This window comes from Nematostella vectensis, chromosome 9 (genome assembly GCF_932526225.1).
Source record: "Nematostella vectensis chromosome 9, jaNemVect1.1, whole genome shotgun sequence".
Taxonomy (NCBI): Eukaryota; Metazoa; Cnidaria; class Anthozoa; order Actiniaria; family Edwardsiidae; genus Nematostella; species Nematostella vectensis.
This window is the reverse complement of record NC_064042.1, coordinates 156,737-179,396: the sequence shown is the minus strand read 5'-3', so window position 1 is coordinate 179,396 and position 22,660 is coordinate 156,737. Positions and strand designations below refer to the sequence as shown.

Here is a 22,660-nt window from a genome sequence, read left to right as displayed (position 1 = left end):
CACTTCTATTTTTTTTTATCACTCTGAGTCTTTAGCCCGTCATTCAACTGCTCAATTCTAGCAGATTTATCCACAGCTTCATCAATTTATATAATTTATGCTGAAATCAAATATAAATGATATAAAATATTTCCGTCTTCCTCGCTCGTGAGCCGTTGGGACCTGGTAAATTATGCTGCATTAGACATTAACAACAAGAGTGCTCATTGGATTATGTTTAAAGCATAATTTAATAAATTCGCTAGCTATAGGCTCCCTAAATACGCCTACCTTTGAGTATTATATATAACATATTATTCCTTTAATCAATACAATTTATCTTATTCATTTATCTCGATAAAAGACTTTGGATTATCGTAAATGCTAACCATGAATGCTAACCGTTTGCCATGGTCATTAACCAATGAGTGTAGCGATTCTTTAGATGTTTTTGTGGAATGCTTTGCCCATGCGCTCACACTTGTTCTGGACAGCTCACCAAAGCAAGATGGCGCGTTTGAAGGGCACAGGGGGTAAAGTAGGTAGACCCAGAAAAAAAGATAAACCAATAACTAAATATGGGTCTAAAGTAACCAAGCACAAAGAAAGACTACCAAGAAAACTGGTTATCAAACCCCAAGTTATTTCAGTGCGTAGATATCGAGAGATCTTTGGCGACTCGGACGATGAGGTGATTCAACATTTTACGCGCCATTTGTCCTTTCTGTGATCACATCATATTTCGTTGCAGTGTTTTTAGTTAAACAGATCTTGTAACTCTTATTGCTTTTTATCTATAGGAGAAGGAATTCTACGGATTTCGTTCAGAGGATCTTGGGCTCATTGCTTATCGCAATCTTTCTTCGGGAGCCAGCAGTTTATCCCGAAGTTTTTATACCGATTCTAAACATGGCGTCTCTTCGTCACGCACTTTACTGTCAAGGAACTCGCCTCAAAAATTGCTACCTGTTACTCCAACTAAATCCTCTGGATCGCTAGATGAAGGAAAAGGCCCCAATGGATCACCGTCTGCGAACATATATGCAAAGCAATACAAGAAGAGAGACACTTATGAGAGGAAATATTCGCCGCTTTCCAAAAATCGAACGTCTTTCGAGAAACTAAAAGGCGAAGTATCTCCTATGCTTAAATCTACTCCTCACATCAAATTTAACTTTGCTGCCAGAGGTGGAAAACCGAGATATGAATCTCCACAGAACGAAGGAGATAAGAATGAATTATCGGAGACAACAAATGCTGTTGTTACTGCAAAGCGAACCACTGCATCTATGGCCCAAGTACTGCTAGCGAAGGCGAGAGGCAGTAAATTACAACAGCTCAAAAAGCAACAACAAGCTAACATCGTCAGATCTAATGAGAGCACTGAACAGCCTAAACAACAGCTTGATTCATCCCAAGTTCGCTCAAGATCGGGCCGTGTTGTAAAAGCTAAAAAACTTGATTATGACGATGTTATATCTCCTAAATTCGAGCCCTTGAAGAAAGAGGATAATTCGAACAAAATATCAACACAATTACTATCGGTGAAGAGGGAATTAGAAAGTGGTGAAACGCCACCATCCAAAATACAACGATTGGAATTACCAGAGCCAGATAAATCGATAAATAGCAAAGGTAAGATTGGACATAATCATTTGAACTTATACCAGGAAACAAATCAAATTTTCATCATAAAATACCTTGCAAATATCCTAGCACAACGACAATCAAATAATATTTTAATTTTTACTGGTCAAAATTGATTTTTCAAAGAGGAATTGAAAATATGTTTAGATATATTTGGTTCGATTTGCCTATAAATTGTACAAAATAAGAGATAGAAGACAATCTTTCCAAAAAGACATTTGAAATTATTTCTTTGTTTTGGATTTGCAGGTTTTGTCATTAGGGAGGGGTGGGTAGCAAGAGTTCTTTGTATTTTTTTTTTTTAAAGTCCTGTCTTGATTTACCTTTTTTTGTCTAGATTCTTTGAATCATGTGGAAGAAAAGCCAAGAAAGGTTTGTTTCTGAATTGATTTTAGTGGAAAATAGATGTTATATTAAAAATGCTACTTTCTCTTCCAGAGATGTTATACAGTAAACACCAGCATATAAGAACCTAGAATTTTCAAGACCAGACTGAATAGGTTCTTATAAATCAGGGTTTCTTTTGGAAAATCAGGCTGTTTAGGTTCTTAATTGGTTCTTATTTTTCATAAATACCAAACAGTTTCTAGTCAGAATGTTTTTTAACAATCAATGCCGTTATTATCTATAAATGATGTTTCAGAATGTCCATATGTGGTATATTTTATAGTAGCCAGAATTTTGACAGTCAACATTTGAGTGATCTTTAGTGTGCTTAAAATGCAAGACATCAGCCTGTAGGCTCTTATATGAATATGTTTACTGTTAATCAATGGAATAGAACTTATGTTTTTGCACAGCATATCAAGAAAGTTTTGATTTAGTAAGTGATCGGATTCAATTGATTTCAGGTCCACAAAGTAAGATTAAAACATGCCACAGTACCAGTAGAAGGAAAAGAAGCACCCCAAAACAATGTAATGAAGAGTCGTCCAAAAGTGAGAATAAAAAACTGTGTTGTTGCTCATTCGTCTGTATTTGAGAAGGCACTATTCCCAGAGGAGAGTCTCGGCAAAAAATACAAAAAGAAAACACACAGTTTGTCTGGAAAGAGTGATAGTGAAAATTTATCTGACAGTTCTGCAGGAAAGCCCAGAATGGCAAGGGCTGGTGCAAGACAACTATTTACTAAAGAAAAGTTTTGTGATAAAGAACAACATTCCGATGAGGCAGACAGCGAAACAACAAGAAAGAAGAAAGTATACAAGTCCAGACCGCTGCAAAAGGCAGAGGAGAAGGAAAAAGAGAGTGACGGAAATGTTGATACTGAAATAGAAGATGAGATGTCAGACCTATGTCAAGGGAAACGCAAAAGAGGAGAGGATGGAAAAAGAAAACAGAAGATAGTGAGGAAAGATTCTGAAAACAAAGATACCATGGATAAGAAAGTTGGAATTGAAGATTCAGGGGGTGATGAAGAGGATGGTGGCGAATCATCTGGTCAAAACTCTGAAAGCAGTAGCCCAGAGAGCAGTAATGAAGAGAGCAGTGAAAACGATGAGGATGAGTGGAAACCGGAGCCATCAAACAAACAGTCCAAACCCAAGCGTAAATATGTCAGGAAGTCAGCTCCTGTTGAGAGTGACAGCTCTGATGACGAAGATAGCAACAAACCGCTCGCTGTCTTGCAGCAAGAGATCAAGGAAAGCCCTGAGAAGGTAGTCACAAAAGTCATAAGAGTGATGCGAAAAGTCAAGCTAAAAAATGGAGAGATCAAGAAAAAACTTGTTAAAGTCATCAGGAAAGTTAGAACTATAAAGACTGAGGCTGCAATAGTTCCTGGAAAGCGCAGGCGGCGGTGTGGCGAATGTGAGGGTTGTGTGGTTGAAGAGGACTGCGGAAAATGTGTCTTTTGCAGGTTTGTTGAGCAGCTATTTTGATACTCATCACCAGTTGCTACTACCGTCAAAGAAATGTCAAGAAAGTGAATCAAAAGTCTGAAGATGTTAAAACTCTCATTAATAAACTAATTGATGTTTGTTAAAACCAACCACAGCTTTCGACATTCATTTCCTTTGTCAACCTTAGTGAAACCTTAAAAAGTGATACTCTATGTCAAGTTACTGAAAACTTGCATTGTTATATTGGGAAAATTGTTAAAATGAGATGATTTTCCATATACATATTCTATTTTTGTTGGGACTAGAAACAAAAATGATAATATTGAGATTGTTGTTATATCAAAGTTTCACTGTACTAAACAGCCCTTCAACCTTTAGGGACAAGCCAAAGTTTGGTGGACCTGGCGTGATGAAGCAGGCATGCTCGTAAGTATTGTACAAGATGCTGGGAAGGCTCACTTGTAGCAGGTGTGCTCGTATGTATTGTACAAGATGCTGGAAAGGCTCACTTATAGCAGGCGTGCTCGTATGTATTGTACAAGATGCTGGAAAGGCTCACTTATAGCAGGCGTGCTCGTATGTGTTGTACAAGATGCTGGAAAGGCTCACTTATAGCAGGTGTGCTCGTATGTATTAGCAGGCATGCTCGTATGTGTTGTGGTTTGAAATGTGGCATGGTTTGAATTTTTTCAAACTGGTTTGAATTTTTCAAACTAGCTCATTTTTGGATACCTAGCATTCTAAAAGGGATTTTATTTTTGGGGAGTCATTAATAAAACAGGGGCTTGGATTTTTTGGGGGTTGGGAGGTGTAACTAAAAGAACTAGATAAAAGATTATGCAAATATCCCCTTTTCAAACCAGTTTTAACAATTTCAAACCAAGAAGCATTTCAAACCACAACATATGTATTGTACAAGATGCTGGGAAGGCTCACTTGTAGCAGGCGTGCTCGTATGTATTGTACAAGATGCTGGAAAGGCTCACTTATAGCAGGCGTGCTCGTATGTATTAGCAGGCGTGCTCGTATGTATTGTACAAGATGCTGGGAAGGCTCACTTATAGCAGGCGTGCTCATATGTATTAGCAGGCATGCTCGTATGTGTTGTACAAGATGCTGGGAAGGCTCACTTGTAGCAGGTGTGCTCATATGTGTTGTACAAGATGCCGGGAAGGCTCACTTGTAGCAGGCGTGCTTCTAAGTATTGTGTAGAATGTTTGAAAGTTCGCTTGTAGCAGTTGTTGGTTGTAAAATATGTTAATTCCTAATGTCAAATCTTACATCTCTTTTAGCGCAAGGAAATGCATAAACCCCCAGGCCCCTGGTGAGTTGCTCAGTACAGATTTTACATAGACTCTTGGCAAAAACAGTTGAATGCAGGCTAAACTTTGGAACATGTGCTGCATGTTTCAAAATTTGGTCACAAATTGTACCAAACAAGATTTTATTGATTGCTACAGTGAGGACACAGAAAGCGGGCCATGCTGAACAACTTTGACCAATCAGATTCGGCTTGAACACCCTAAAAATTTAATAAAAAAAAGTTCCAGCCAATCAGGTTAGGGTGTTCCCATGCTCAATCAACCGACCAAATTAGAAAAGTGAACATTCTGAGAGGAGCTACTTTCGATATACATGCTGTGCTATGAATTATCCGGTAGATATATTTCTGTGTAACGTGCATGAAAAATAGACAAAATTTGAAAGCAATCTTGCCCAAAAGTGCTATCTGATAAGGCCCGCATAAGCCTATGTTTTCCAAGGTTGACTACACGTATGAGGTCAAATAAACATTTATTTGCAAGGAAAAAAGAAAGTGCAAAACATAGGTTGCAAAGCTTACCATGTTTCTCTTGATTAATTTCTCAGGTAAAAAAGTAAAATCAAAAGCAAAATCTTCCAAAGCCTCCAAAACCCCAAAACTATCTAAAGTAATCAGGGGTCCAAAAGCAGGCAAAGAAAAGGTGAAAAAGAAGTCTGACAAGAAACCTGCAAAGAAGACTCTGCAGTTGAAAAAGAAAGGAAAATCGAAAGAAAAACACAAAGTTGATGAGAAAGAGGACGAGATGGAATCCAAGCCACCTAAGTCTCTTCCACTTATCAGAACCCGACCCATACCAGTCAGCAATAAGCACCTGGTCCAGCTGTCGTGGAGCGTAAGTTATCATGCTCTTGACTTGTGGTTGAGGGCATTGATCCACCATTTAGTCAAACAAATTGATATTTTCCCCTAACTGTACTTTCGAAAAGTACAATTACGAAAAAGATACTTAGTAAAATTTCGGTTTTGCTGTCTTTCCTCATACAGTTGAATTTCTTGTAACTGGTCATTCTCAGGTTTATCCAAGAGACTGCATTTTATTGAAGAAAACAAATGTTTTGGAAATACTTAGTGACCTTTGAAATGTTAGGGATCCAGGATCAACTTTCAGGCCCGTACTCAGGATTTTCCTTGGGGGGGGGGGGGGTGCAAAATCTGACAAAAGTTGACCTTATTTTGCCAGGTGTGAGGGGGGGGAGTTCTCTGATAAAATTCTGACCACCCCCTGACCACGGGAAGTTTATTGTCGGACTTTGGCTACATACCAGAGGGGTCTAGCTTATTCTTTATAGTTTTGTCTACAAATAGCACGTCTACTGAGAACCAAAAGTGGACCCTCGGCCATTGTGAGGGGGTGCGTTCGCACCCCCTGCACCCCCCCTGGGTACGGGCATGACTTCATGTTAATTTTTACGTCTGCATGAAATAAGCGTAGAACCCCATAGAATGGACATTGTGCTTCGCAACAAATTGGAAGAAGTTTGCTAGCTTAACTTTTCTTATCCTGTCTGTGTTTATTAATAATCTTTGACCTCTCATCCGTTTCTCATCATTTACCCCTTTTTGTCTCATGTAGGACAATGCTTCTGAGGATACCATCTGGAAGGGTGGGTTTGCTGTGTGTTTTACCACAGGGGCCCCAGAGTTGCTGCATGATTTGTGCTACTTGTGTGGCAGTGCTGGAAAAGACAAGGTGAGCTAATTGGATTCATTTTGAGAAAGCCAAGTATTCCATTTTTTCACCACTCTCGCACATTTAATATACATTTTTTTTACTGTTGATGATTTTGCTTATTTTTCATTCTTTATTTACTTCTATGTATACAGTTTGGGACTTTGAAATAATTGCCCCCTTACCAATCGGGTTTGTCTTAAGTTTTCTCTTACATTTTCTTTACCCAGACGTCCTTAATTATGATTGATTACAATTTCTGTCATTCACTAGATGTTTTTCTGCAAAGTGTGTTCTGAGCCTTTCCATGGCTTCTGTCTGGATGAAGAGCCGATTGATGAGGATTCCTGGTGCTGTGACAGCTGTAGTACGTGTGTCGTATGTGGCCAACAAGACAAGGTGATAAATTGATATATGTCTATCTCTTTTAAAGGCCCATAAGCAACCAAGCCTACATCAGATCGAGGCTCTATTTTAGCACTGCCCTCAAATAGAAAGACTACAAACTAGTTCAAACTTTTAAGAAACCTCTTCTGTCGTTGTTAAAATCGTCAAAATACGTCTCAAAGTTTTAAATAGTTGTTACTTTATGATTTTTCAAGAATACCTGGCAAATAATTCTAAGATTTATCGATATGCTGGTATTTATGTGATGTCATATGAAAGCGAAAGTCAAAGTTTTTCAGACTCTGAGCCACTCATTCACATACAAAGGGAATGAAAATAGCAGTTTCGATTCAAAGGTGAGCCTTGATGCAACCCTGAAAATGCAAGAGGAACAAACAATAAATATGTAAAAGTTTTGCCAAGAGTTGAGGAGAATATATTCCGAACTCATACTTCCTATGTGTTCGGCGTATATTCTCCTCGACTTCTAGCCTAATGGTTATTAACCTAAAGTTTTAATTACAGGTTATAGTACTTATCAGTGATAAAACAAAGAATAGTTTCGAGTTTGAGTAATCGCATGGAATAAACTAGTATCTTTCCCAAAGCATGCATTGCTTGGTCGATTCTTCGTTACGTTATGTTCTTGTCTTACTAAATACTGTGGCTCTCCTCACCAACGAAAACAAGATAAAACACACACCCCAATCAAATCGCTCGCAAGACAATGGCCCTATTTCAAAACAACAACAATCGCTTTGGTTGCCAATGGGGCTTTGAGCATCTGTCTGTCCAACCATCTGTCTTTTTGTCTGACCTCTGTATAACAATGTTTCTTTTGTCCTTTGTCTGCCTGCCTGCCTGCCTGCCTGCCAATTATCTGTCAATTATCTGCTGTGTCAATTATCTGCTGTGTATCTCTTGTATCTATCTGCATACCTGTCAGTTGTTTTCTTCTTCCTTGTGAATCTCCAAATTTATCATCTTCCCTATCCAAATATGCCTTACATTTTACACTTTTGCCTCATTTTCCGTTTTTCCTAGCTGCTGATGTGTGACAAATGTCAGCGAGGTTACCATGTGGACTGCCTAGGCCCTAGTTACCCTGTCGTACCAGAGGGTTCAGAGGATACTTGGGTATGATAACACGTCACCTCTCTGGCTTTGCTTAGTGTGAAGGTCATTTTGTTGTATAATAATGATCGTTTTCTTATCCTTTCCTACATTGTTTGAAACTGTATCTTTTTTTAGATCTGTAGGCATTGTGTTCACTGAAAACTTTTAGACTTTTTTTTAGCTAGATCAATTTAGTAACTGCTGTCTCTTTGTAGATTTGTGGTCGTTGTGCACAGTGCAAACTCTGTGGAAGCAAAAGTGCTGGAGAGGTTAGTAGGAGGAGCATCAAATTATTCAATAATTAAATTATAATTCCCATTATTCTGACTAGTCCTTATAAAGACTATTCATACATGCTAGGCAAATAAACTTGTGGCCCTCTTTTAACACATATCCTAGATTATAATATGAAAAAAAACATGTATATAAAAGTACATTTTACTGGCTTTGTTGTATAAAATTCTATTAATTGAATAGATTATAAAGAAATAGTGTAAAATGGTTTAAAGGATATTTCTTTAGAAGTATAAGTTTGGGTTAGGATTTCTTGAGTTTTCCCTTGTGTTAAATTGGCTAGATACTAGATCCTGTAGGCCCCTTTCCTTTTGATCAACTCTGATACAGCTTGTATTGTCAAAGGATCCAGAAGCCGTTTGGATGCATGAGTTCACCCACTGCTATGACTGTGGCACAGCATGGGATAACGGCAACTACTGCCCAATATGTGAGAAGTGCTACTCAGATAATGACTTTGACTCGAAGATGATGCACTGCAACGACTGTCAACACTGGGTGCATGCATCATGCCAAAACATCAACCCAGATGAATATGAGTGTCTCTCTGATCTGCCAGACTCTATTCCATTTGTCTGCAAGCTCTGTTGCCAGGAAGAAAACCCAAAATGGCTGCAAGAGATGCAGGAGGAAATGCAGGCAGGCTATCAAAGGGTAAGGCAAAGGGGAGAGCAGGCATGCTATCAAAGGGTAAGGCAAAGGGGTGCGCAGATAGGCTATCAAAGGGTAAGGCAAAGGGGTGAGCAGGCAGGCTATCAAAGGGTAAGGCAAAGGGGTGAGCAGGCAGGCTATCAAAGGGTAAGGAAAATGGGTGAGCAGGCAGGCTATCAAAGGGTAAAGCAAAGGGATGAGCAGGCAGGCTATCAAAGGGTATGGCAAAGGGGTGAGCAGGCAGGCTATCAAAGGGTAAGGCAAAGGGGTGAGCAGGCAGGCTATCAAAGGGTATGGCAAAGGGGTGAGCAGGCAATATAGGCAGGCTTTATTTAAGTAAATTCTGCAGTGACAGTTATGGCTAGAATGGTGTGGGTAATGAATACCTATCCTGACTAGTTTTATTATTTTAAGATTTTTTTCACATAATTTATCTTCCAATAATGATTAAATACAATAACTAATGGGTGCCTGACTAGAGAATGGCAATTGATGTCTTCCTTCTTTTGATGCAGTGGTTGTCTCCAATGTTTCTAAGGTGTTTTTAAAGTGATTTGTTATTTAGGTTATTGATGAGGTTGAAAGTTCTAGAGGATACCAGCCACTCATTGGATACTTCAGCCAGGTAACAAATGATCTAAGAGATGTCTTGTTTTTTTGTCAAGGCTGTTCTTTTTACCACGTTTTGCCCCCCTCCCCCCCCCCCCCCCTCAACAAATCCTGGGTATGTGCCTGTTTTTAGGGATTCACTTTTTTTTTTTGCATCTGTTGGTTTTGTTTACTATTCAATTCTGGGCTGAAAACAAAACATTTTGGAATAACCCCAAATAAGAGACCAATATCCCTCCCCCATTACCAAAAGTTATTTGTCTCCTGAATCAGTGCACATATGCTTTGAATCTATATTGATTTGGGGAGTTATATAGTATGTTATAGAGTATAATTATATAGCTATATCACTATAGCTCTGTCTTTTCCTGCTTTTTTTCCAGGTTGAATTTGAAAATGGAACACCCAAAGATCTGGATGCTGTACGAGCTAAAGTAAAGGAGAATGCATATCGTGTTGTGGTAAGTGCCATGCTTCAACTACCACCTGATCAGATGTATTATGCTGTGAGGATGTAACAGGGTGTAGATGAAGGTAGCGGGAAGAACCGGATATAGATGCCTATATACAAGTAGAATACAACTTTCCCTCGCATGAGACAGACATGACTGCATATTTTCAATTATCCGCTGTCTTAGTTGTCATCTCCCTATCACAGTGAAACCCAATATTTCAAACTTGAATATCTGGATATGCCTGCTATCTTGAACTGTTTATCGTTTCCTTTTAAGATTTGTGTTAATGAGGTTCAATTGTGAGTATTAAACCACTTTTTGTTTCAGGGTGACTTTTGCCATGACATGTTGCTGATTCTAAATAAAGTTTGCAAAATTACGGGTAACCAACCACTGGTCAGAAATGCAGCTGTGCTGTATGAAGTCTTCATTAAAGTAAGCTTGGCATTCCTAGTGTTTATCATTTCGCTTTTGATCATCCTCGGGAACCCCCGTGAGGGGCTCCCTGTGTCCCAGAGGATGGCTTTTGATTAGAGAGTTTCCACCTTTATCTATAGCTTCTACAAGCCTGTATCTTAGATTGTTGTCAAACAACAGCTGCTGTAGGTTATGATTGTTAAGGAAGTCTTGTTATAAAAAAATAATAGATGTGAAGTAGTGCTTTGTAATCCTTTAGTAAAAGTGTTTTCTATGATTGACAGGAAGTAGGTGCTATGTTTCCATGGCACAAGATCAAAAGTGTGCAAGACTCTACCACAACTGAGACCGTAAAACCAGAAGAGGATATAAAACAAGATGTAGTGCCTGCTCCAGTGACTCTCAAACCATGGTGAGGTGCACTAAGTAGTGACTCTGCTGATAACATTGATGGAAGCCATATATTACTCTATTAATTCCCGTGATGACCTTTACCGCCCCAAGACTTTAGCTAATTATTTTTGATATAGGACAAAAAGAGCTAAAAGCTACAATAATTGTTATTGTATCAACAATCTGAGTTCATGGTACAAATAACACATTGTTTACTTCTAATAATCTTAATATTACTAATGTGAATTGATTTCTTTAGCAATGGTGTGGTTGGTGAGCCAATTGACATGATGGGCTGGGATCACTTGTACAGTGCAGTTCCATCATTAGAACAGTTGCAAAAACAGCAAGATTCGCAAGAGAAAGCCTTTGAGCAAGAACAAAAACTAGAACAAAACCAGGAGAAACAGGAAAACGGAAATAAGAAAACAGACAACAAAGGTACAGTAGGTAAAACATTGATTAGAGAAATAATAGGTTGCAGAATAATTGATGATCTGTTTTACACATCCACAACAGCAGATCATTTATTCTAAAAGCACATCCACAACAGCAGATCATTTATTCTAAAAGCACATCCACAACAGCAGATCATTTATTCTAAAAGCACATCCACAACAGCAGATCATTTATTCTTAAAGCACATCCACAACAGCAGATCATTTATTCTTAAAGCACATCCACAACAGCAGATCATTTATTCTCATCCACAACAACAGATTATTTATTCTAAAAGCACATCCACAACAACAGATTATTTATTCTTAAAGCACATCCACAACAGCAGATCATTTATTCTTAAAGCACATCAACAACAACAGATCATTTATTCTTAAAGCACATCCACAACAGCAGATCATTTATTCTTAAAGCACATCCACAACAGCAGATCATTTATTCTTGAAACACATCCACAACAGCAGATTATTTATTCTTAAAGCACATCCACAACAGCAGATTATTTATTCTTGAAACACATCCACAACAGCAGATCATTTATTCTAAAAGCACATCAACAAAAACAGATCATTTATTCTTAAAGCACATCCACAACAGCAGATTATTTATTCTAAAAGCCATATCTAGAGGTTTGAGAAGAGGTTCGGGTGGAATTGGCAAAAAAAACACATGCACACTAAAATTATTTGTGGTCGCTATAAATCCTTGTTTTAGAGAAACTACAGAAAGGTGATCCTTGGTCTTTTGTACAGGAAATAATGAAGCGGAAATGGATGTTGATCAACATAAAGAAGATCCCTGCAGTGAAGAAAAGCTTAACAGCACAATTCAAGTTCAGACTTCAGAGCCAACTGAGGCCAAGAATGAAAGTCCATCACAACAGCCAATCAATGGGAAAGACTCTCCAAAACAGGGAAATATCAAGAGCTCTGGTGTAACGGTAGCTAGGAAATCAAACAAAAGAAACTCAAAAATTATCCCAAAAAAGCCTGTCCAGGAAATCACTAATGGTGACCAGGTGACAGATACCAGGAAATGTCAGCTATGTAATCGACTTGGTGATGATGAACCAACCCGAGCAGGGCGTCTACTGTACAGTGCCCTGGACGAGTGGGTGCACATCAACTGTGGGTTGTGGTCGGCTGAGGTATTTGAGGATGACGAGGGCCGTCTACAGAATGTCCAGGCAGCAGTCACCAGGGGGAAGATGATGGTGAGTACGCTTTGTCATTATCAATCTGCAGTATACGATATGGACAGCACCGGTACCAGCTAGCTTGAAAAGTTGGTAAACTTCTTCCCAGCACATGATGTGCAAACTACACCAGCATTGGTTTCTCTTCTGTAACAGAAATCACACAGGAAAACAAACTTTCCGTCCAAATCAGTTTCTGGCTTGTCAGGTCTTCTAGATGCTGTCGGAGAATTGTTTTACCCAATCTCCTGCTTAGCTGACATATTTGAGGTAACCTGGGGTTAATTATTAAGTGCTAAAACCAAACCTTGAAATCACACTTTACAATTGACCTCTTCTAGAAATGTGAATTGTGCGGAGAAGCAGGAGCAACTGTTGGCTGCTGTGAGAATCGTTGTCCCATGAACTACCACTTTATGTGCGGGAGGTGAGTACATAAGATGCATTCATTTGTATGGCATTAGAGAGCGGCGCCATAGTGGTACAGGTTACATCTCTAATTCAAGAGGACTAGAGGTCAAACCCAGTCCAACTTTTTTTAGGATTTTTTCAGCCTTTGCCAGCCACCATTGTGACATCCTAGTGAGGGTAAAAAATCTTGCTCTCTACATTGGGGCTGAATTCCTCGTCTTCTCGCTCATCACACTTTCTTATTATCCATTCACACTTTCCTGTATTTGGGGACTTAGAATAGCTAGGGACACTGGTATGTGTGACCTTTACACACTAACTCACACTCGTGATTGTAGTTTGTCACAGGTTAGATAATGTCTCGCGATGTTAGTTATACATACTAAATATCTCATGGTTTCTTTCATGTCGAACTTTGTTTTCAGGGATGCTGAGGCAGTGTACCAAGACGATAAGAAGGTTTATTGTGCGCAGCATTCATTCAGAGCAAAGGAAGATGTAAGTGCCCTCATATCTTTCTTTTCTACAGGAAAGCAAATATGAATTTCCATTAAACAATCTTTTCGTAGCCACTCCTTTGTCATTCTTTTGAATAAGAAGACATATTATGTGAGGAAATCTCGAAATTACAGTCTGAAAACAACTGACACTGGTCAAAACTTGCTGTTGTTTTAGCTTGTGCTGAAAGACAAACAGTTCCATGTGGAAAGGCGAGTCTGTGTAGACATGAGCAGAGTTCGCACGAAGGGAGCCGGCCTTAAGGGAGCTGAGCCACACGCCATCCAACTCATGAAAGGTATGCTCATCTTGGTCTGTCGAAAGGTCTGTCATTATTTACGTGGGCCCCCTCTTTCAAATAAGCCACCTGTAGAGCAAAAATGTTCACATTAGCCTCTTCATCGAACATTTTTTAGAGTACAAGTGAAAGATCTCCAGATGTCAATATTAATAAAGACGCTTGCTAGTTTAAAGCAACTGAAACTTTTGAATGGGCCAAAATACCTAGGGACAAAACTGTACAATTAAGCTCCCAGGGTCTTCCAGTTTATTCACTAGATAGTCAACCAGTCAGTCTCCTACATTGTGAATTAGGTAGTTAGGTCCATCAGTCGATCATGTGAATTAGGTAGTTAGGTCCATCAGTCGATCAGGTGAATTAGGTAGTTAGGTCCATCAGTGGATCATGTTAATTAGGTAGTTAGGTCCATCAGTCGATCATGTGAATTAGGTAGTTAGGTCCATCAGTCGATCATGTGAATTAGGTAGTTAGGTCCATCAGTCGATCATGTGAATTAGGTAGTTAGGTCCATCAGTCGATCATGTGAATTAGGTAGTTAGGTCCATCAGTCGATCATGTGAATTAGGTAGTTAGGTCCATCAGTCGATCATGTGAATTAGGTAGTTAGGTCCATCAGTCGATCATGTGAATTAGGTAGTTAGGTCCATCAGTCGATCATGTGAATTAGGTAGTTAGGTCCATCAGTCGGTCATGTGAATTAGGTAGTTAGGTCCATCAGTCGATCATGTGAATTAGGTAGTTAGGTCCATCAGTCGATCATGTGAATTAGGTAGTTAGGTCCATCAGTCGATCATGTGAATTAGGTAGTTAGGTCCATCAGTCGATCATGTGAATTAGGTAGTTAGGTCCATCAGTCGATCATGTGAATTAGGTAGTTAGGTCCATCAGTCGATCATGTGAATTAGGTAGTTAGGTCCATCAGTCGGTCATGTGAATTAGGTAGTTAGGTCCATCAGTCGATCATGTGAATTAGGTAGTTAGGTCCATCAGTCGATTATGTGAATTAGGTAGTTAGGTCCATCAGTCGATCATGTGAATTAGTTAATTAGGTCCATCAGTCGATCATTGAATTAGGTAGTTAGGTCCATCAGTCGATCATGTGAATTAGGTAGTTAGGCCCATCAGTCGATCATGTGAATTAGGTAGTTAGGTCCATCAGTCGATCATGTGAATTAGGTAGTTAGGTCCATCAGTCGATCATGTGAATTAGGTAGTTAGGTCCATCAGTCGATCATGTTAATTAGGTAGTTAGGTCCATCAGTCGATCATGTGAATTAGGTAGTTAGGTCCATCAGTCGATCATGTGAATTAGGTAGTTAGTTCCATCAGTCGATCATGTGAATTAGGTAGTTAGGTCCATCAGTCGATCATGTGAATTAGGTAGTTAGGTCCATCAGTCGATTATGTGAATTAGGTAGTTAGGTAGGTCAGCTAATCAGTCATTAAATCAGTACATCTATTTATGGGCTAGTTTTTTGGTGAGTCAGTAGATTAGTTGGTGAGTACGTGAATCACTCAGTCAATTTTTGAGTCATCCAATTAGTTTTTTTAGTTCATCAGTCTTTTTATGTTCTCTTTATGATGTACCTCTTCCTCCAGGATCCCTGAGGGTGGAGAGTCTAGGGAAACTGACGGAGTCTTCAGACCTCAAGGCAGGGGTCTTCCCTATCGGCTTCAAGGTTAGCCGTCTGTACTGGAGCGTGCTTGAGCCAACTCGTCGGTGTCGTTACTACTGTACCATCACAGAGAAACCTAAGGAGATCAAGACTTGTGCGGAGGATACTTCCGGTATGGCGAATACAGAGGAAGACACACAGCATCACGTTATCGAACATGACATCAAGGAACCGCCCAGTACTAACGCCAATGATAAGTGTAAATTAAAATCAGATTCGGCAAAAGAGAAAAACAATGAAAGGACTACTCATAATAATTATTTGATGAATTCCACGGATAAAGCAGATCCGAATAAATCAACTGAAATTACGAGGATTCTATCGGGGTATAAACAGATCTTACCATCAACGCCCCCGTCTCCATTCTACAAATCCTACGCTTTAACGAACTCTTCGCCATTATCTTCACCGCGCAAAATTCTTCCGAATATCCAACAGACTGTCCAATTCCCAGCCCTGTACAATACTCACACAGGACCGAATAATCTATCCTCTCTAACCCCCTCTAAGGCACCCCAGGTGCTGTCTAAGGGGGGAAGTGCCAGGAAGGGCAAGGCAAATTCGGAGCAAACTAGTGGACACACGCAGAGGCAAAGAAAGCCGCGGAAGGGATCGCTAGCCGAGGAAATAGCTAAGGCTTCGAGTACCCGTATTGTAGTATGTACGGACGAGAATTGTCAGTTCTCCACCAAATGCCGTGATAGACCTTTAATTGAATGGAAGGAGGAGAAGCCAAGTAAGAGTTTGGATCCTGACTTTGACGGTGCCAATATTCGGTTTGTTATTACTAACGACGATGGACTGAGGATAGAGGCGGATTCCCATAAAGGTAGGCGGGTGTTGTGACCTTGGAAATTTTAATTTCTAACTCAGTCTATCAAAAAACTGCTTGGTTGCTATAAACAGCTCAATAAGGCCTAGGGCAAAAGGGTTCTTATGCCACTGGGTTTCAAAGTTCAGACCATTCGCCCTTAGTGATCAAGGATTTCAATCTTAGGACTCCAATCAAACTCTTTTAAAACAAGACCCAAGTTATCATAATGATGACGGACGCCATGTTGTCTCCTGCTACTCTAATACATCGTTAATATGTTACTATGCTCAAGATAAGATAATTGTCACTGATCTTCCAGTTATTAATGCTGTTGGCATTTGTTTCCAGTTGCTTGGCGGATGATATTCGATTTGGTTCGGGATTCCCGCTCCTCGCACTTACTAAAGGATTTGCCGTTTATTGGTGAGTTGCCATAAATCCAGCATTTTTATTTTCATATGTGCGTCTACTGGTCTGCTTTGTGTAAGATATGATCTCGTCCATGATCAGCGTGTCGTCAAATAGCTTGTCACGCAATGCTAGATTGCCATATCTGTAGGTGGTCTGTTATCATGTGTTACCGTAACACAAGATGCGTTGCGTGTCACGCAATACTAATATTTTGTCCTGTAGGTGTGAGTTTGATTCCCGTGTCACGCAATACTAATATTTTGTCCTGTAGGTGTGAGTTTGATTCCCGTGTCACGTAATACTAATATTTTGTCCTGTAGGTGTGAGTTTGATTCCCGTGTCACGTAATACTAATATTTTGTCCTGTAGGTGTGAGTGACCGCTGCATGATTGGCGTGACGGACGAGCCTGTTACGTACATTCTGGAGCAATTGGCTGATGCCCACCTATTGAGAAACTACCGCTTCCAGTACAACCCTCCATTCGGCACCAACGGCGAGGATGGACTTGTGGTATGTACCATGACCAACAGGGGTATCGTGTGGTATGTACCATGATCAACTGGGATATCGTGTGGTATGTACCATGATCAACAGGGGTTCCGTGTGGTATGTACCATGATCAACAGGGGTATCGTGTGGTATGTACCATGATCAACAGGGGTATCGTGGGGTATGTACCATGACCAACAGGGGTATCGTGTGGTATGTACCATGATCAACAGGGATATCGTGGGGTATGTACCATGATCAACAGGGATATCGTGGGGTATGTACCATGATCAACAGGGGTATCGTGTGGTATGTACCATGATCAACAGGGGTATCGTGTGGTATGTACCATGATCAACAGGGGTATCGTGTGGTATGTACCATGACCAACAGGGGTATCGTGTGGTATGTACCATGATCAACAGGGGTATCGTGTGGTATGTACCATGATCAACAGGGGTATCGTGTGGTATGTACCATGATCAACAGGGGTATCGTGGGGTATGTACCATGATCAACAGGGGTACCGTGTGGTATGTACCATGATCAACAGGGGTATCGTGTGGTATGTACCATGATCAACAGGGGTATCGTGTGGTATGTACCATGATCAGCAGGGGTATCGTGTGGTATGTACCATGATCAACAGGGGTATCGTGGGGTATGTACCATGATCAACAGGGGTATCGTGGGGTATGTACCATGACCAACAGGGGTATCGTGGGGTATGTACCATGACCAACAGGGGTATCGTGGGGTATGTACCATGATCAACAGGGGTATCGTGGGGTATGTACCATGATCAACAGGGGTATCGTGGGGTATGTACCATGACCAACAGGGGTATCGTGGGGTATGTACCATGATCAACAGGGGTATCGTGGGGTATGTACCATGATCAACAGGGGTATCGTGTGGTATGTACCATGATCAACAGGGGTATCGTGTGGTATGTACCATGATCAACAGGGGTACCGTGTGGTATGTACCATGATCAACAGGGGTATCGTGTGGTATGTACCATGATCAACAGGGGTATCGTGTGGTATGTACCATGATCAACAGGGATATCGTGGGGTATGTACCATGACCAACAGGGGTATCGTGGGGTATGTACCATGATCAACAGGGGTACCGTGGGGTATGTACCATGATCAAGTGGGATATCTGTTCTGCAGGCGCATACCAAGAAGTGCGCACAGGGCCCTATCAAAAGTGGTCTCATGAATAACCACGAAATCCTAGGCATAGATAGGATTACACATATATATCTGCTCTTGTTTTTCTACTCTCAGGAACTTAAAGAAAATCCTACTGGTTGCTGTAGAACGGAACCTCACCATCGAAGGTTGGTCAAGTATATAGAAAACAAGGTGTCTTTAGTTTGTCCCTGTACTTTGATGTCGTGTAATTAAGATATTTGGGCTCTAGAAATATGCTATGTAATCGATATTGTTCCCTACTTACTCATTATTTTGTTTTGTTTTTGCCTTTGCTTCCATCAATTTTCCAGATTTTGATATTTCGGCGTCAACCGGGTACATTTGCATGTCGGGGCGTCCAGCAGTTTGGTGTTATGGTGTAATTGTTTCACTATCCAAAATAGTTCGATAGTTCAAATTGGGAACTCCGTGAAAGAGATTTTCTAGCAACTTAAAACGAAAGGTTCTATTTTATTCGATCTGCGTCACAAAACAACAAACTCCACCTAAGACCCTCTGTCTCGTACAAACACGTTTGCTTCCCGCGTCCAAGTTCCGAACCCCTCTTCGGGAAGCTACAAGGATTTTAGTGTTGAGACTCCCGAGACCTATTGTGTAAATGCGTTTTGCGGTTAAAGGAAAAAGATGTATGACATGTTTGCGTTCCTGGCGTCCGAGTACCGAACTCCCCCACAGCTGGACGACAATTACGACGAGCTGGAAGCTGCAGAACAGGCGTGGGGGAACATGACGACCATCAAGCGACCGACCACCCTGGACCTGCCCATGGCCATGCGCTACCGACATCTCAAACAGAACAACTACAACAAGGGCACCATCGCCGTATTCAGGTAAGGGAGGGTATCTATCACTTTTTAAACGTTTCCTAGGCACATTTTTTTTTGTGTTCCTCTGCTAAAAGTCGGATAATACATACTATACTTCTAAAGGCTCCTCTCTATAGAGTAGCTGGGATATTTCAACATCCGAAATAAAACGCTTGGTACCTACTTTACTATAAAGAATATCATTCTTGTAGAAAAGCTGGGATATTTCAAAATTTTATTTTTGGTTATTTCATAACCAAAGCAAAAGTGTCACGCAAGTCTAATCCAGGCCCTTAACGTATTGCATCGAAAGGTGTCTGCCAAGCGCCATTTTGTCTTCCTAGCACAATACCAAGTGAAAAAAAAAAACATCCATTTCCATCGGCTGAATTTAAAAATGTATTGTGATATTTTCTATTGAACAGTAAATGAATTATTAAACTATGTTTTTAGATTATTATTATTATTACGAGGTCCCTCACATTCTACGTCTTTCAGTATTCAATAAAAACATAACAAAGGTGTGCCTGATAAGATCTCTGTTCCTTAGGTCTGGTATTCACGGTCGTGGTTTGTACTGTACGCGACATATCGCCGCTGGTGAGATGGTGATAGAGTACTCAGGCATGTTGATAAGATCCACGCTGACGGACAAGCGAGAGGCCTACTACGAGAGCAAGGTAAGGATTCATGTGACAATAGGCGCCACTGCACTATTACCACCACGACTGCTATGATAGGTTTTTCGGAGAACCCCACGCCCGCTATGATAGGCTGGTAAAAAGTTTTTTCGGAGAACTGAAGATCGGGAATAGGCTGTAATGATTGGGATTGGCTCCATTCATGGTAATTTAACGTAATTTAAATTTCTACAGGGTATTGGTTGTTGTAGTCTGGTATTAATGGTGATTTAATACTATTTTTACAGGGGATTGGGTGTTACATGTTCCGTATTGATGGAACATACGTTGTGGACGCCACAACCTCTGGGAATGCAGCTCGCTTCATCAATCACTCGTGCGAGGTATGGAACCCGCTTATGCCCCCCTCCCCCCCTCCCTCCTTTTCTATCCTTTCCTTCTTTTCATTTCTTGGTCTTGTTACTTCTTCTTTTACTCCCTGCCTTTCTCCACCCCACCCTTTCTTCTCTGTTACACTCATCACAACTCATTCTTCCATCCTCCCCTTTCAGATATATTTTTCTTTTTTATATCTTTCACTTGTTTCTTCATTCTTCATGCCCTGCATTCCTTTCTCCTCCTTCCTTACATCCACTAATCCTTCCTCCTATTCTTCTTTTCATCTTTATTATAATCAGTACCATTTCCTTGTTATTCCCACAGCCAAACTGCTATTCCCGGGTTGTTACCATCGACGGAAACAAGAAGATCCTTATCTTTGCTTCTAAAAGGTTGGTACAACAGACGTTGAATCATACACGCCAAAGCCTGATTCAGACGTTCTAGATACGATTTGCGTACAAAGCGCTATCAATTTCGACAATATTCCCATGGTGAAAAGGAACTTACATTCCCCACTTCTCCTTTATCTGTGTTTCAGTATCTCGCGAGGTGAAGAGCTTACCTATGATTACAAGTTTCCTCTGGAGGACGAGAAGCTGCCTTGTCATTGCAAGTCCAAACGATGTCGGAAATATCTGAATTAATCAATCTTGTACAGCAATCTCGAATCACTCTCTATGCTTGGAGCCTCCTCGTGACGGGCAGCCTAAGGGCATACAACAACACGTCACGGTCATGGTGCGTTACGTCCCTGGTCTATTATCTCATGGCATTTCGCGTCATACAAAATCGCATTCAGTCACGCAACAGCACGACTCGTTACGGTGAATTATCGTCACCAGGATATGATCACGTCCTGTCCCGTTGGACCATGCGGGCAAGCTCGCGCTGCGTCACGGGACTTCGCGTCACGCAATACCGCGTTCAGTCACGCTCGTTACGGTGAATTATCGGCACCGTGATATGGTCACGTCCAGTCTCTATGGACCCTGCGGGCAAGCTCGCGCTGCGTCACGGGACTTCGCGTCACGCAATATCGCGTTCAGTCACGCTCGTTACGGTGAATTATCGGCACCGTGATATTGTCACGTCCAGTCTCTATGGACCCTGCGGGCAAGCTCGCGCTGCGTCACGGGACTTCGCGTCATAAAGTAGCGCGTAAGGTCACAGCTTGTTGTAGCTTCGCGGGGATATAACAACGTACAATGTGCAGAACAGTGTTACACCATTGTGTGGGGGATATAACAACGTACAATATGCAGAACAGTGTTAGACCATTGTGTGGGGGATATAACAACGTACAATGTGCAGAACAGTGTTACACCATTGTGTGGGCAAGTTCGCGCTACGGTATGGGACGTGCACCAGCTATTCAGTCTTAGCAGAACAGTCATCTTAGGGCTTATATCTGAGAGAGTTTCACTTGACTTCCGACTGACGCAATTGCAAGGGTGTATCATCCGTGTTGATAAAGGGATCACACATAAATCATAGCGGGTCATAAGGGATCACACATAAATCATAGCGGGTCATAAGGGATCACACATGAATCATAGCGGGTCATAAGGGATCACATGAATCATAGCGGGTCATAAGGGATCACACATGAATCATAGCGGGTCATAAGGGATCACGCATGAATCATGCAGGTCATAAGGGATCACACATGAATCATGCGGGTCATAAGGGATCACACATAAATCATGCGGGTCATAAGGGATCACACATAAATCATGCGGGTCATAAGGGATCACACATGAATCATAGGCAAGTCATAAGGGATCACACATGAATCATAGGCAAGTCATAAGGGATCAGATATGGATAATTTCTGAATGTGTGATAGTGACGTCATAACAGACGTGATAGTGACGTCATGTGTGATAGTGACGTCATAACTGGTCAGCGGAGTTCCCCAACTGATTTGTCATCACAGGGCACAATAGTATCTTTTCTTCTCAAAAAGCTTTCCGGGTGACAAAACAATTGTAAAATTACAGGAGTCTTTCTTTATTAAGCACATGGCTGTGGAGCAATTCTCCTTTGCTTGTCGGCCATGGTGAGGCCAGTCTCTCCATTTTATACCATTTCAATAATTCATCTGCCCCGCTGAAATATAATGGACCAAGAGCAAATGGTTCATCAGTGCTCTCAGAATTTGACTTGGATGTTGCTCACTCTTTGCAACAAACTCTTAGTTCTGACATATTTCCCGTGGCCAACATCCATCGCGAACTGTGTGGTCAAAGAGTTTGTTTCGTTTTTTAGCGGGGTAAATGTTAAATAATACCACATTTTGATAAAGATAAATAAGTAATTGAAATAACTTTCGTGCATTTAATTTATTATCTTTGCTAGCGCAAAACGCTTTGTATAGAAATCTCAAATATTATTGGGGCAGTATGAAAAGCTACCCCTAATATATTTACAATTTAGATTTGTATATTTTCAATGTCCTATTTTGTATCGTGTGACAAAATTGTCTATGGCAGAAGGAGGAGTAATAAAGTGTTTCTATTTAAAAACAACTTGAATTATTCATTCTGGAATATAAAAGAACAGAGCGTTTCA

General features: G+C 40.7%; 1 protein-coding gene across 1 annotated transcript; it reads left to right on the top strand.

Moving 5' to 3' along the window:
• Positions 1–428: 428 nt before the first annotated feature.
• Positions 429–22,614, top strand: LOC5502141 (histone-lysine N-methyltransferase 2A). Its single transcript, XM_048732170.1, has 30 exons — positions 429–670; positions 780–1,614; positions 1,964–1,998; positions 2,478–3,484; positions 3,846–3,893; positions 4,760–4,791; positions 5,337–5,623; positions 6,365–6,481; positions 6,734–6,859; positions 7,892–7,984; positions 8,179–8,232; positions 8,603–8,911; positions 9,474–9,533; positions 9,901–9,978; positions 10,300–10,407; positions 10,674–10,801; positions 11,042–11,223; positions 11,994–12,454; positions 12,778–12,863; positions 13,273–13,345; positions 13,523–13,643; positions 15,246–16,151; positions 16,485–16,559; positions 16,917–17,059; positions 18,334–18,386; positions 18,879–19,091; positions 19,618–19,747; positions 19,996–20,091; positions 20,411–20,478; positions 20,628–22,614. Exons 1-30 carry the CDS (start codon positions 449–451, stop codon positions 20,731–20,733), a joined length of 6,252 nt encoding a protein of 2,083 aa, XP_048588127.1. The 5' UTR covers positions 429–448; the 3' UTR covers positions 20,734–22,614.
• Positions 22,615–22,660: the final 46 nt, after the last annotated feature.

Bases quoted from the DNA above. Each gene is read 5' to 3' on its own strand.
- LOC5502141 (XM_048732170.1), top strand. From the start codon at position 449: ATGCGCTCACACTTGTTCTGGACAGCTCACCAAAGCAAGATGGCGCGT. The intron at 6,860-7,891 runs GTGATAAATTGA...CGTTTTTCCTAG, and splicing joins TATGTGGCCAACAAGACAAG to CTGCTGATGTGTGACAAATG. The intron at 12,864-13,272 runs GTGAGTACATAA...CTTTGTTTTCAG, and splicing joins TACCACTTTATGTGCGGGAG to GGATGCTGAGGCAGTGTACC.